The sequence below is a fragment of the Geospiza fortis genome, unplaced genomic scaffold, assembly GCF_000277835.1.
Source record: "Geospiza fortis unplaced genomic scaffold, GeoFor_1.0 scaffold89, whole genome shotgun sequence".
Taxonomy (NCBI): Eukaryota; Metazoa; Chordata; class Aves; order Passeriformes; family Thraupidae; genus Geospiza; species Geospiza fortis.
Genome location: NW_005054615.1, coordinates 373479 through 387590, shown reverse-complemented (window position 1 = coordinate 387590; position 14112 = coordinate 373479). Strand labels below are relative to the sequence as shown.

General features: G+C 52.9%; 1 protein-coding gene across 1 annotated transcript in view; it reads left to right on the top strand.

Annotated features, from left to right (window-relative positions):
• ERLIN1 (ER lipid raft associated 1) overlaps window positions 1–13191 on the top strand; it is a 14292-nt gene extending 1101 nt beyond the window's left edge. The window contains exons 2-12 of the mRNA XM_005430293.3: window positions 49–203; window positions 1329–1410; window positions 1732–1778; window positions 5440–5501; window positions 6026–6151; window positions 7012–7085; window positions 7512–7570; window positions 8448–8539; window positions 9004–9093; window positions 9363–9442; window positions 10170–13191. Of these exons, the coding sequence (XP_005430350.2) occupies window positions 91–203; window positions 1329–1410; window positions 1732–1778; window positions 5440–5501; window positions 6026–6151; window positions 7012–7085; window positions 7512–7570; window positions 8448–8539; window positions 9004–9093; window positions 9363–9442; window positions 10170–10388 (1044 nt within the window). The 5' untranslated portion in view covers window positions 49–90 and the 3' untranslated portion in view covers window positions 10389–13191. The remainder of the gene's footprint in view (window positions 1–48; window positions 204–1328; window positions 1411–1731; window positions 1779–5439; window positions 5502–6025; window positions 6152–7011; window positions 7086–7511; window positions 7571–8447; window positions 8540–9003; window positions 9094–9362; window positions 9443–10169) is intronic.
• The last annotated feature ends 921 nt before the right edge of the window (window positions 13192–14112 follow it).

Below are 14112 nucleotides of genomic sequence, written 5' to 3'. Positions count from 1 at the left end.
GCGCACCCGCCTGTGGCGGGTGTGTCCCTCTGACGCTGTTCCGTGCAGGGCCGGGCCCGCGGCGCCCCCGGGCCGGGAGGGGATGCGAGCATGGCCATGGCCCAGGCCGGGGCCGCGGCCGCCGCCGCCACCGGGCTCCTGGTCTTCCTGCTCTACTCCGCCATCCACAGGGTCGAGGAGGGACACCTGGCCGTGTACTACAGGTACGGAGCCCTTCCCGGGGCTGCCATCCATCCCTGCCCCGGCATTGCTCTGTCCTCTGCTCCCCTCAGGCTTTTCCCCCTGTGCGGGCAGCCCTGGCTGTCCCTGCTCCCCTCACCCTTGGGTCTCTGAGCTGCTTCTCCTGCCTCTCCTTCCCCCCTGCCCTCGTCACAAACTCATTCCAGAGCCCTGGGTCTGTCCTGCCTGCTGGCATCTGATCTCTCCCCCTGTGCCAGCAAGAGCTGTCACCTTTGTCCCGAACTGTCACCCGGCCAGAGCTCTCAGTGTTGGTGCTTTGGAATGCTTGCCCTGCCCTTCCCACTCGGCACACAAAAAAATCGGAAAGTAAAAATGTTCTTTATGGAGTAAAGCACAATAAATTCTGTAAAGACCCTTTATCTGTAAAGACCTAGAGACTGTGCCACCTGAGGAGTGAAATGAGTACAGAGGTTGCAGTTTTATTGTTAGTTTGTGTAGAACTGTCATTTTACTTAAGATTCAACTTTGTGCAGTGAGGGGGAACTAAACAAAAGCAGCCCATTGAATGTGCACACCAACAGCATCCATAGAGGAGAAGAGGAGAGACTGAGGGCTGAAGGAAAGAGCACTCTGCAAAATGTGCAGCACCTGGGGAGGCTGCACTGTCACTGGGGAGGGGGTGACACCTCTGCCAGCTTTTGCTTCAAAGACTTGACCAGGACTGCTAAGAGACCCCAAATGTCCCCAGTTCCCTTTAACCACAGTTGTGTTGAGCATTAACACCCCTGGGGGGTTTTCTCTGGGCGAGGGGCTGTGCCAAAACCCAAACTGGCAGCATCACATCCACGGCTGGATTTTCCATGGTTACCAGCGAACTATTTAGAGGAGAAATCCGTGTTCTTGCAGCTCTGTGCAGTGTTGCAGTGCTGGGAGGGTTTAGCAGTAGCTGCCTGCTCCAGGAGTTCAAGGCTTCGTGCAAAGTTGCAGCAGGCAGAGATCGGGTGCACTCAGCCCTTTTGCTGGGGAATTGCTGGCGAATTGAGGGCACTGATGCAATTCTCTGTGAGCCCTGGCAGTTTGAGCTTACCCTCAAAGCCAGCCCTTGCTGTTTGCCACCTTCCTGAGGCTGTTTTCCTCCCTCTCCTCAGGGGTGGAGCGTTGCTGACCAGCCCCAGCGGCCCTGGCTACCACATCATGCTCCCCTTCATCACCACCTTCAAATCCGTGCAGGTCAGTGCCCTCTCCCTGCCCTGGGGAGCCAGGACTTGTCCTCCTGGAGAGCTCTACCCACCATGTGTGTGTGTGACACTGCTGGGGCTGGCAGTGTCCTGCTCAGGGGGACACTCTGTGTTTGTGGCTGTCACTGTTTCCTGGCATTCCAGAGCAGGGAAACAGGCACAGCTGCAGGGGAGGAGAAGCTTTGCCTCCTGCCCACCCCTGCAGGCATCACCAGGGAGGCCAAGGACATGTTTTTGGCTCTGTGGTGCCACTGTGGGAGTCTGGGCCTTCCTGGGAGCCAGGTTGGTGAGTGCTGCTGTGTTTGTGTTGCAGACCACGCTGCAGACTGATGAAGTGAAGAATGTGCCTTGTGGGACAAGGTATGGCTTCCACTTGGATTTCTCCTAGATCCACTGCCTGGGGTCATTGGCAGGGCTGGGACATTGGGGTTGGGAAGTAAAGGCACCTGCCATGAAATGAATCCCAGATGTACACAGTGTAGCAGAACAGGAGGGAGCACTGGCTCTTGCTGGAGCTGCTGTTCAGAGGATATTTGCATTTATTGTGATGTTATCTTGGATTTTTCTGGGCTTCTCCCCTCAGTTATTCTGACACCCCATTGCTTGTGCAATGAGGGATGTTTGCATTTATTGTGATGTTATCTTGAATTTTTCTGGGCTTCTCCCCTCAGTTGACACTCTGGCCCCCCTTTGCTTTCTCTTTGCTGTGCCCTGGTTATTTCCACTCTGAGTCTTGTGGCTGATTCAGGTGCTGGCCCCAGCAGTGGGCAGAAGGAAACAGGGAGTGGGAATCCTCGTGATGGGAGGGAGTTCACTTCCAAATGAAATTCTGGCTGCATAATCAGGCTGATTTGAGTTGTAACAAGCAGGAGGAGAGGGCTGGTTACAGATCCTGTTGGGTTACAGATCCTGTTGTGTTGGTTCATCCACAAGTTAAAGTGATGACTCTTCAGGATAAAAAAAAAATAAATCTGGTGATTCTCCTTGTCTTTTACGTTCAGGGTCCTCAACAAAATTTCTGTTTAAAAAAATAAATCAGTGGTGGCTGGAGTGGTGACACACAGTGACCACGTTGAAATTAAAAAGTGAATGTTAGTGGCAATGTTCATAAAACAGAGTTAATTTTGATCAGGTTTAACCAGTATTAACTTTCTTGGGGTTGTTCAGCATCAGACATCGTTTGAGCTTAAATATTACCATAAGGGTCTTGTGGTTTTCATTTCAGATCCTAAAGGTTTTTCAGGAGTATCTGAAGGTTATTCAGGAGTATCTGTAAATAATGTTAGTGTTCAGTGCTGCAGCTTTCACAGAATCACAAAATGGTTTGGGTGGGAAGGGACCTTAAATCCCATCCAGTGCCACCCCTGCCATGGCAGGGACACCTTCCACTGTGCCAGGTGCTCCAAGGCTGACCTTGGGCACTGCCAGGGATCCAGGGGCAGCCCCAGCTGCTCTGGGCACCCTGTGCCAGGCCTGCCCACCCTGCCAGGGAACAATTCCTTCTTTATATCTCACCTGAATTTCCCCTCTGTAAGTCTGAACCCATTCCCCCTTGTCCTGTCACTTCAGGGCCTTGTCCAGAATCCTTTTGTGGTGAGGTAAAGATCAAAAGGCCAAAGGCTGAGGCCAAAGCCAGCCTCAACCATTCTGTGCTTCTGTGATTTAGGAGTTAAAACTGAAGTTCCTGTTGAATTTCAGTGTTGAGGGGTTCAGTTCTTCAATGCAGGTGGTTGGGAAGGTGCAGGCAGTAAAAATGGGCTTTAAAGCAGCAGACAGCTGGGGAAAGCAGTTCTCAGTTAATAATTGAATGCACTTCTGACCAAAGGTCCCAGCAGCCCTGCCCAGTGCCCAGGTGTTGCTGCAGGAGCCTTTCAGCTGCCTGCATTTGGGATCCAAAGTCTGCAGCTGCTCGGTGCCCAAGCTTTGCATCCACATTTCCATGGTGAAACATGAGCTTATAAATAACAACTGGAGCACACCTGCACTGTCACTGTCCCAGTTCAAAGTCTGCTACCAGAATAGAGCCCAAACAGTTTCAGGTTTTGTGTTTACATGTCAAACCACCACATTTTAAAGGCTGGGTTTCTCTTTATGTTCCTGTTCCCCGTGTCCTTATCTATATCTGGAACCTTCTGAGTGTCTGTGTGGGTGTCCCATCCCCCATTTTTTTGCCTTACCTGTCTTGTTTGTACCTGGCAGCATTCAGTGAATACATTAAAACCCTGAGTTGGATCCTGAATTGTGTGAGGCTTTCCAGGGTCTACCTGTGTCCATCTCCTGTGGCATTCCCTGGGTGCTGTCTCCTTGTACACTGCTGCCTAATTATGCTTAAACTTCTATGTGTTGATCCTCCTTTTATGGATTTCCCCTTGTTCCTCTCTCCCTGCAGACTTTGGGGTCTGAGTGGCACCTGTTTCCTCAAAGCCTGACCAGCAGGACTGAGAAAATGCACTTATCCCCCAGCACACCACACAAACCCTTCTGAATTATCCATGATAATGGAGTAACAGTGGGTGATGTCCCACTGACTGTCCCAGCCTGGCCCCTCAGCAGGGTTGCTGTGGGAGGTGCTGGCAGAGTCAGGCAGCCCTCACAGCTCTGAGGTGCCATTTCAGACCCTTCCCTGCCAGGGAGGTGGTGTGGGGCTGTGGATGAGTCCTGATAGGATCCAGGGTGCTGCAGACACTCTCCTTTTCTTTCTGACATCCCTTTAAGATTGAAATGCCGGATTTGCAGCAGATCAGGGCCATCCATCACCAGTGTTTTTAGCTCATAGCTGTCCTGAAGCAGGTTTGGAGCAAGCACAGGCTGGGCTTGGGAGGCCTTATCCAAAAGAACACAGACACAGGCAAGTTCAGGTTGTTTTTTATTTCCTGCAGACCTGGCTTTGAGCTGCCAGAGATCAAGATCTGTAAAATAAGAAAAGCAGTTTGTCATGGGGGATCTGTTTGAGTTCAAACATCACAGAGGCTGAGTTTGGGAATGTGGGAGTTGCACTGCCAGGAATGAGCTGTCTCCAATCAGTTGCTGCTGAAGCTTCTGGTCTGTGATATGCCTGTGTCCCAAGGACATCATGGCAGGAGTATTCTGCTTTGAAATTAGGCTCTCTAGAGACCTAGAGCTGCTGAAAGTTAAGGGGCTTTTTCTTCCCTGTAGAGTTCTGCTTTTCTCTGGTGTTACGGGTACCCAGGGGTGGGCATGGCTTTCTGAAAGCCACACCAGCAAGAGCAGGGGCTGGGGACAAGCCTGGCCTCTGATTCCCCCTTTCCCTGCCATCCTTCCTTGGGGAGAGGATTGCCTGCAGGCTGCCTCTACTGAGGTGCTCGTGGTGTTCCTGGAGAGCTCCAGTGGATTGAAGTTTGCCTTGTGCTGTGTTCCTTCCTTTCTCCTGGGCCTTGCCAAGCTCCTGCTGGAGTTAGTGCTTGTGAATTAAACTCAGGGCTTTTTCTATTTCACACGTGTTGCTGCCCAGAAGAGCTGAGGTGTGTCTGCATTTGGGGGCAGGTGTCACCTGCTGTCCTTGCTGCCTTCCCCTCTGCTGTCCTGAGAGCCGCAGCCACATTCCTGATCAGAAAAGCTTTCCTTTGGCTGGTTGAGTAGGGAATCACAAAGGGAAAGGATTTATGCAGAGAGAAGGACTGGGATTGGCTGTTACCTCATTGCAAAATGCTCACAATATTGTAAAAGAGGGATAAAGATGTTTTTGCTTTAAATCTGTTAAAACAGAGATTAAGATGCCTTTGCTTTAAATCTGTTAAAATAGAGATAAAGATGCCTTTACTTTAAACAAATGCTCACAATATTGTAAAAGAGGGACAAAGATGATTTTGCTTTAAATCTGTTAAAACAGAAATAAAGATGCCTTTGCTTTAAATCTGTTAGCTGTTAAAAGAGGGATGAAGATGCCTTTGCTTTAAATCTGTTAAAACAGAGATAAAGATGCCTTTGCTTTACATCTGTTAGCTGTTAGCAGCTGCAGAGATGTAAAACAATGAATGATGAAGTCTCTTTTCCCTTGCAGTGGTGGTGTTATGATCTACATTGACCGAATAGAAGTTGTCAATAAGCTGGCCCCATATGCAGGTATTTCCCATCCTGGTTCCTTTGTCTTCACTCATCCTGGGGCAGCTCTGGCTTGGTTTGCAGGATGCATTGGAAGTGTTGGAGCATGGCCTCCTGCTCCAACACTTCCAATGTCCTTCCCATGTGGTGGGTTTACAGGCCAGAACTGTGCACAGGGCTCCAGGTGGGTCTCAGCAGGAGCAGAGGGAGACAATCCCCTCCCTTGACCTTTTAGTGCAGGATCTGGTTGCCTTAAATAATGGGAGTGATGCTTGCTTTCCCTTTCCAGCAGCACCTGCTCCTGTGCATGCAGGTCCTGGTGAGGCTTTGCTGTTTCATTTGTTTATGCAGATGATGAAACAGGACCAGGCAGTACATCCTGCCATGGCTGCTCCTTGAAACTGTGTAATCCCAGCAGCACCTGGCAGCTGGGCAGGGCAGCTGGGGCTTTGGCTACTGAAAAAGCCCCGTGCCAGTGCTGCAGTCCTTCCCTGACACCCTGGCAGGTGCCAGTGGTGAGCTGTGGTGTTCTCTCCCTTCCCCAGTGTACGACATCGTGAGGAATTACACCGCTGACTACGACAAGACCTTGATCTTCAACAAAATCCACCACGAGCTGAACCAGTTCTGCAGTGCCCACACCCTGCAGGAGGTGTACATCGAGCTGTTTGGTGAGTGCATCCGCTGGAATATTCCTGGAATATCTTACAGGATATTGTACCCTTGGGCCACACTGCCCCTGTGCTGGAGTTGCAGTGTAGATCCAGCTCCTTTACATCCATCTGCCTCTTCCCCTGTAACTTCAGTGACTCAGGTGTCTCTGTCTTTCCCCATCTGCATGTGGGAATTTGATTTGAGTGTTTTTCCACTTTTTTTCCAGCAGAGCCACTCTGCTCTTGTGTGTGCAGTGATGCCTGTGGCCTTCACTATGACAGTGGATTTGTCTTGTTCTGCTCCTGCTTTTAATCCCCTGCTCTGCTGCTGAATTCACTTTTGTACTTCCACAGCTTCCTTCAGGCTGTCTCTAACAAGTGAGAGCTGGAGGGTTTTTCACAGGGAGGTAGCAGTGCTTCAGGAATTAGCACAGGTCATACTCTCCTTGTGCCACAGAGCAGGTTCTGTTCCTTCTTGAGTGGCTGAGCAGGGAAAAAATGGCTTATGACAATCTTAAAAGGTTGTCAGAATTTTAATATTCACGTACTCCAAGTCCAAGTGCTGAGAAGGGATAGATTTCTACCCCAGGCTCTGAGCATTCTGTCTTGCTGAGATGCTGAAAGCCCCTTGCAGTTAGTTCAGATAACACAAATCCATCAACAGCTGAACTTTTCTAGTCACCAGCATGTAACTTTCCTTTTAGGAATGTTTTTCAAGGGACACAGGAAGTGAAACAATGTACTGAATGTCTCAGGAAGCATCCTTATCTTCCACTCTAGAGTTACCTGCTCTTCAAGGCCTGCTGGCTCTTTGCCACACAAGCTGTGGGGGAAAACATGATAAACCACATGGTCTCTCTTTTGTCCTCCAAACACAGATCAGATAGATGAGAACTTGAAGTTGGCCCTGCAGAAGGACCTCAATGTCATGGCACCAGGTCTCACTATCCAGGTGGGTTGTGGCCTCTCAATAATGAGAGATTTAAGAAGGTGGAGAAAGACTTCTTGCCAAAGCCTGCAGTGACAGGACGAGGGACAGCAGTTTTAAACTGAAAGATGAATGTTTTGTGCTAAGGGTGCTGAGGCCCTGGCACAGGGTGCCCAGAGAAGCTGCCCCTGGATCCCTGGAAGTGTCCAAGGCCAGCTTGGATGGGGCTTGGAGCCTCTGTCCCTGTTGGGAATGTGGGTTGGGATGGATGAGAAGAAATGAAAATGTGGGACACCCCTGGGAGAGTGACCATGCTCAGCTGTGTTGCACAGGAGGATTAGGCACCACTGTCCACAGCAGTGCAGCTGGTTTTGCAGAGAGATGTCTTGGTTGTTCAGATTGCATCAAAGTGTTCCATTCAAAGTGTGCTCCCTCTTTCTGCCCTCACAGGCCGTGCGTGTCACAAAACCCAAAATTCCAGAGGCCATCCGGAGAAACTTCGAGCTAATGTGAGTAGCTGGGCATAACATTGCATTCATTACTTCTGAGGGTCCTGCACAGGCACAGTGCTGTTGGAAAGCTCCTCCCTGGTGCTCAGGGAGTGAGAGGTGAGCTCCAGGCAGTGTGTGCTTGGCCAGGTGTGCTTGTGCCTTCTGTTTTCCATTTCCGTGCTGAAATCAGGGCTCAGGGTCTTGAGCTTTGCCCATAAGCTCCCCTCCAGGATCTCTGAGATGCCTTTGGGCAGGAGGAGATGCTGTTAGGTCTCAACCTTTGGCTGAGCAAGCCCAGCTCCCAGTCCATGTTGCCCTGCTCCTCGTCCTGAAGGCCTCAGACTGGACTTGAATCCAGATGTGGTCAGATGGAGAGGGGGATGCTCCTTCCTCTGGCCTGTGTGTGTGCTCATACAGCTGCAGACAGAGCCAGTCCCCGTGGCTGTGAGCAGGGAGCTGGCAGCTGGCTGGCCCCTTGTCCCCATGGCCTCTCCTGGGATGCAGAGCTGCTCTATCAGCAATTGGGGAGATGGGGGAGACTTTGAGATGGTCAAAGAATCCAAATTTAATGTGAAGTACAACTGCTTATATACTTATTCTAGGAAGATTTGTAATGTTTTACTACAGTGATTGGGTTAATCATCACATAAACAAACTTAGACATTTTAAACACCTCTTGCTTGCAGAAGTCAATGTAATTTTCTTTTTCTGGTAAACTAGTTTGATTAAATCCTCTTGCAATCTTGATTTAATTCTCAAAGGTCTGTTTGCTCTTGCCAAGGCATTTTGTTTATCACATCTCTTATGCTAATAAGGTCCAAAGTACTCCCTGTTTTGTGTACCCCAATACTGCCCCTCACTCCGCTTCCCCAGGATAACACTTCTCCCCTTGCAGGGAGGCTGAGAAGACCAAGCTGCTGATTGCAGCCCAGAGGCAGAAGGTGGTGGAGAAGGAGGCAGAGACAGACAGGAAGAAAGCACTCATTGGTAATGGCACCAGCACAGGCTCAGCCTCCATTCCTGCCTTCCCTGCTGAGCTGGGGCAGGACATTGTCTTCATCACTGGCAGCTCCCTGAGGGAGGCTCAGCCAGGCTGCACAAGCAGTTGTTTGAACATCTGGGTGAAAATCCCCTAGCAGCAGAGCAGGGAGCACCTCTGTCCTGCAGCAGGGACGGAGGAAATCACTCTGCTGGAAAAGCTGCTTGGGCTTGGAGCTCCATGTCCCTGTGCTTGTAAACAGGATGTCTGCAGACACCAGCATTGTGTTTTCTTCCTGTAAAGAAAGGAAGAAAACTCTGCTGCTTGGAGCACAGACTGGCACTGGGTGGGGAGGGAGGGAGCAGGGAGCCAGCTCCTGGGGTGGCAGACCCTGCAGCAGGTGCTGGGGTCAGGGTGCTGGTGCTCAGGGCCTGAGAAGCAGATTTCCCAGCTGAGCCTGTTGTGATTGCAGAGGCAGAGAAGGCTGCACAGGTGGCCAGGATCCACTACCAGCAGAAGATCATGGAGAAGGAAACGGAGAAGCGGATTTCTGAGATTGAAGGTGAGCACACTGCTGGGGCTGTGGCAGGTGGAGGAACCTCAGACCTGCAGAAACCATCGAGGGTGCTGCAGGGGTGCAAGGCTGTGCACTGGGATCATTCCTGCAATGTGCATGGAGCTCTCCAGGAAGCTGCAGGGCAGGTACAGGGCCAGCCAGGCACTCCTGGGTTGGGTGGTCCCCATGGGGTGAGGGCTCAGGTGCTCAGTGTGGTTTGGGGCCCTTCACTTCCTCATGCTTTCTTTCCTGCCCCTCCCCTGCTGCTGTGTTAGATGCTGCATTCCTGGCAAGGGAGAAGGCAAAAGCTGATGCAGAGTACTACACTGCTCGGAAGCTGGCTGACTCCAACAAGGTGAGCTCTGGGGAGCTGGTCACTCACTCTGGGCAGCACTGGGAGAGCACTTGATCTGACAGCCCACACCCCATTTGGGATCTCTAGCTGGTCACAGTGACCCCAAGAAGAGTTGGAAAGTCTCTTTTCCCAGCCTGGCACTCGAAGAAAGAGTCAGGGCTCTTCATTTCTCAGTCTCAAGGTTGTTTATTGTATCTTGTCTATAAAATTCTTTCTCCTGTCCAGCTGAGGTCCACTCAGCACGACAGGCCAAGGCACTCTGCCTGCCCCTGGGGTGGTGTTATATCTTTATACTAAAAACTACATGTACAATATTTACAATTACTTTCCAATACCTGTCACCCATGTTAGACAGTGAGCTTCTACTCTAAACCAATCTAAAAGTGGCACCATCACAGCAGAAGACGGAGGCCAAGAAGAAGAAGGAGAAAGGCTGGACACACCCAGATCCCTCCATCTTACCCCCTGAACCCCCATTCTAGAAACCCCAAAATCTACTTTTTCACTTTGTGATAAATTCACTATCATTCTACTTAAACTGTCATGGCTTGCAGATCTTCATCTAAGGTTTGTGACTTGCTCCAAGGTCATAATCAAAACCACAGGCATCTTGGGCTCTGTGCCAGGGTCTCTGAGACCCCCCCATGAGGGGCTGCCTGACATGAAACCTAGCACCACAGGGCACAGAAAGTTGTCTCTTAGGGTCTCTGGTTTCTGTTTGTTGCAGCTGAAGCTGACCCCTGAGTATCTGGAGCTGATGAAGTACCAGGCCATAGCTGCCAACAGCAAGCTGTACTTCGGCGACCGCATCCCCGGCGTGTTCCTGGACTCCTGTGCCTTCCAGCAGGCCAGCCTGAGGACTGCCCACCAAACCAGCCTTCCTGCACAGAAGAGCCCAGAGAGCCCTGGAGAAAGCCCCCAGAGAGGCGAGGAGAGCAGTGGCTGAGGGAGGCCTGGGGAGCCCGGTGTAGCTCAGCAGCGAGCCTGGCTGTGCCCGGCGACGAGGCCCTGTGCGCTGGGGCGCATGCAGCCCCTGCCTGCCTGCCTGCACATCTTGTGTGGGTATAGGTGGCAGCTGGGTTGATTTTCTTCTAGCAACAGATCACAAGGGCTCTGCCTCTTCTGTTTGTCCCCCTGTGAAATGGGTGCTTCCAAAGGAGGGATAATCCTGTACTAACATACCTATACTGGAATATTAAACGACAGACAGCCGGAAAGCCTCCCGGGGTAGGTGCAGTTATTTAGCAGGAAGGAGATGTGGCTCTGAGTGCTGGGTTGCTGCACACTGGTCATTGCTCAGCACTCCTGGCTGAGGCTGAGTGAAGAGGAGGTTCCCCTTGTCCTGCTGCTGAAGCTTTGCTTGGTGAAGGTTTCTGCTGACGCTGACTCGCTCTCCTCAAGGACTCCAGTGGAGTGGACTCTCCTTGGCCATCGTGTTCCTGCTGGGGCTGAGGAGTGGTTTGCTGTGGAATAGGTTATGGGAGTAGGATCTGCACAGCCATGATATTCCTGCAGACAGCAGTGCTAGATAACGACTTGGAGGAAGCAAGCAACCTCTGAAAAAGGATTCTGTGACCCCCCCTCTCCAAGCAAGAGCCTTGCACTGGCTGCCTGGGACTGACTCTGGTGCTCCCACTGGGTGGCTGAGTCTCATTGCCTCCTAAACCAGATTTTCAGGAGCACCTCGGAGCAGCTGGTTGGGAACAGAGCCTGGCAAGTGTTTGCTCAGATTGCAGCCTCCCTGTAAGTCATTCACCAGGGAAAGGGGGCTGAATTTCCACTGCTCTGCCATGCTGGCAAAGTGAAGGGGAAGAGAGGAGTGAAAGGACCCTGCTGTGCTGCAGATCAGATGTTTGACACTTCAGCTGCAACGTAGGTGAGGCATCTCTGCTCCTTCATGTAAAGTCTGCTGCTCCAGGGAGTGGGACCTGCTTTGAATGTCCTTGAGCAGCCATGGCAAGGAGTGTGTCCCTGGTCCTCTCATCCCTGGCCAGGCTTGCTGGCAGATGGATCTTCTGTCCTGGTTTGTGCTGTGATATATCCAACCCTGCTTCTCCCATGGCAGGGTGAGGGAGAGGTGCTCGGGGAGGGGGGAATCTGCTGGGACAAACCTGCTTTCTGCTTTGCCTCCTTCCTCCCCCTGCTTGTGAGGATGTGCTTGCTTTTAGGACCTGCTCCTCCTCCTCGTGTTCTGTGAGGATCTGGGGTGCAACACCTGGGGAAGCAGCTGGCAAGAGCTGGAATGCCCTCCTCCAGCTGGGAGCACCCAGCACTGCCTGCTGCATGTTCAGAGACCTCTCCCTGTGCATCCCTCCTGCTGTCCTGTCCCCTCAGAGCAGCCGTGCCACCCTTGGAGGGGCTGGGGGTGGTGGCACTCTGGCCACTTGACCTGTTGGGGTCTTGTGTCCCTGGCTCCATCTGCAGCCTCATGGCAAGGGGAGGGATGTGTTTAGCTGCTGCCATGGAGAAACATTCAACCCAAAGCAGCTTTGCCTGTGTGGTGGTGTCCCCAGAGGAGCTGTGTGGGCTTGGTGTCCCCACCCTGTGTGGCTGCCCTTCAGGGGTGGCAGAGTCTCCAGTGGCACATGGTGCCTCCTCCTCCTGTCTCTGCTTTCTTTGGCTGCCCTCCTCCATCTCTGGGTTGTGCTGGCCCTGCCCCTTTCAGACATAACTCTGGGACTTCACAGCAGTTTCGGGTGGTCTTTCTTGTTCTCTGTCTGCCTGCAAACTCCCAAGGCTCAGCTGATGCTCTGCTCCAGGATCCCAGCTCCTCTGCCAGCCCAGCCATGTTGGGAGCAGGGCACCAGGGCAGAGAGGAGGTGGCAGTGTGTTTCACAGTGTTTGAAATGTCTCCTGGAAGTGCTGCTTGGCTTGCAGGGTCCCTTTTTTGCTGTGGGTTGGCTTTGAGGAAGCAGTGTTGTCTCATCCCTGCCCTGCCACCTCCTCAGTGTTGCAGCAGGCCCTTGGCACAGCCTCCCCTCACCCCAGCAGCACTGCTTTGGTTGGAATTTGGGACGAGGGCAGGCTTTATAGGCTAGAAGCACTGCTGGAGGGAATGTTAGCAGCAATGTGGTCTCCATGATTTCCTCCATGTGTTCCTGGGGTTGGGCACACTGGGCATCAGGAATGGCTGGACAGAGTAGGTTCTGCCAGCCTGGAAGTGACAAGGGCAGAGGGGAACTGCTGGGAGCAATACCCAGGCAGTTCACAGCTCTCCTGCAGTGATCAGAGCAAGATGTCCATGCAGGCCAGGGCAGGAGGAGCTGCTTCCCTTTGGATCCGAGCCTTGCTGTGCCTCCCTGCGCCATGGCTTTGCCTTGAGTGGCTGTCACTGGCTCAGTGTCCCCTCTGTGTGCATCTCCCACCTCCCTGTGTGGTCTGAGGGACCCCAGGGGATGCCCCCGTGGTCCCAGCTCCTGCAGCAGCATGTGTGATGCCCAGTGCCTTCTGCAGCAGCCTCCCCACCCTGCCCTGCTTCCCCAGCCCCAGCGTGTGCAGGAGGGGTGGCCACGGCTTTGTCACCCTGGCATGGGCTGTGCTGCCCTCTGAGCCCCAGCTGTGAGCAGGGAGGTGGCTGCAGCCAGGATTTTGGGATGGAATTGGCTTTTCTCTCCGCTCCCATGGCCTGTGACTAAAGGGGTCTGTCCCTGGATGCGCATCTCCCTAAGGAAACACGATACATCCGGTCAGGTTTACATTCACAGTTCAGTTCTTTTGATAAAGCAGAATAAAGTTATTTTGTTACCATTTTTTTGGGATGGTTTTATGTGTCCTAGGGCTGGTGGCACACGAAGTGGGGGGACCCCTCTGCCTCTCCCCCTGCAGCAGCACTGCACGGTGTGGATGTCATCTGCAGCGGGTGCCACCCCGGGAGCCTGTGCTCACTGCCAGCCACAGCCAGGGTGGTGCTGAGCATGGGGGGACTCCCTGCAGCATCCTGGGGCAGCCTGGCTCTGCGTGCCTGGCAGAATGTGCTGCAGTCTGGCGCCTGGGGCTCTGGCACTGGATCGGGGAGTTGATCTCCATCCTTTTCCCCTTTCCTGCATAGCTCCCTGCCTGCTGCCACCCCGCTGTGCCCTCCTGCCCAGACACACCCCGTGACGCCTCTTCCTTCAGTCTTTATTGGTATAAAAGCCTTGAACCTAAATGATATCAAAAATGGGAGGCCTGGTTTTACAGCAAGTGGCTCAAAATGGTCACATGAGGGTCATAAATAAACGGCTGCGGTAAAACAGCTCCCAGAAAATTCCCTTTTGAACACTCAAGGAGTAACTCCAGAGATAAAGGCCCCGTGGGGAGGCCAAGCCCAGCTTGGACCTGCCACAGCCCCAGGTGACATTCCCCCGTGTGATGTCCCCAGCCAGGGCAGGTCCCCACGGAGCTGTGCTCTTCCTGCCCCGTGATGCCAGGATCTGCTCTCCGCAGCCCCAGCAGGGAAGGGCAGGAACACAGGACACATTCAGGACGTCGGGAGAGAAGGCAGCAGCTCCCAGGGTGCAGGAGAGCCTGGGCCAGCGTGGGTTGGTCCCCCAAACCAGGAGCTGGCATTGTCCCCGCTCCTGGTTTCCTTGGGAAGCCCCGGCTGGCGGCCCCCCCGGGACAGCCCGGGGGCTGCCGAGGCCTTTAAGGCACAACTCGAGGATCTGTAAACACTGGGGCCCGCCCCGGGC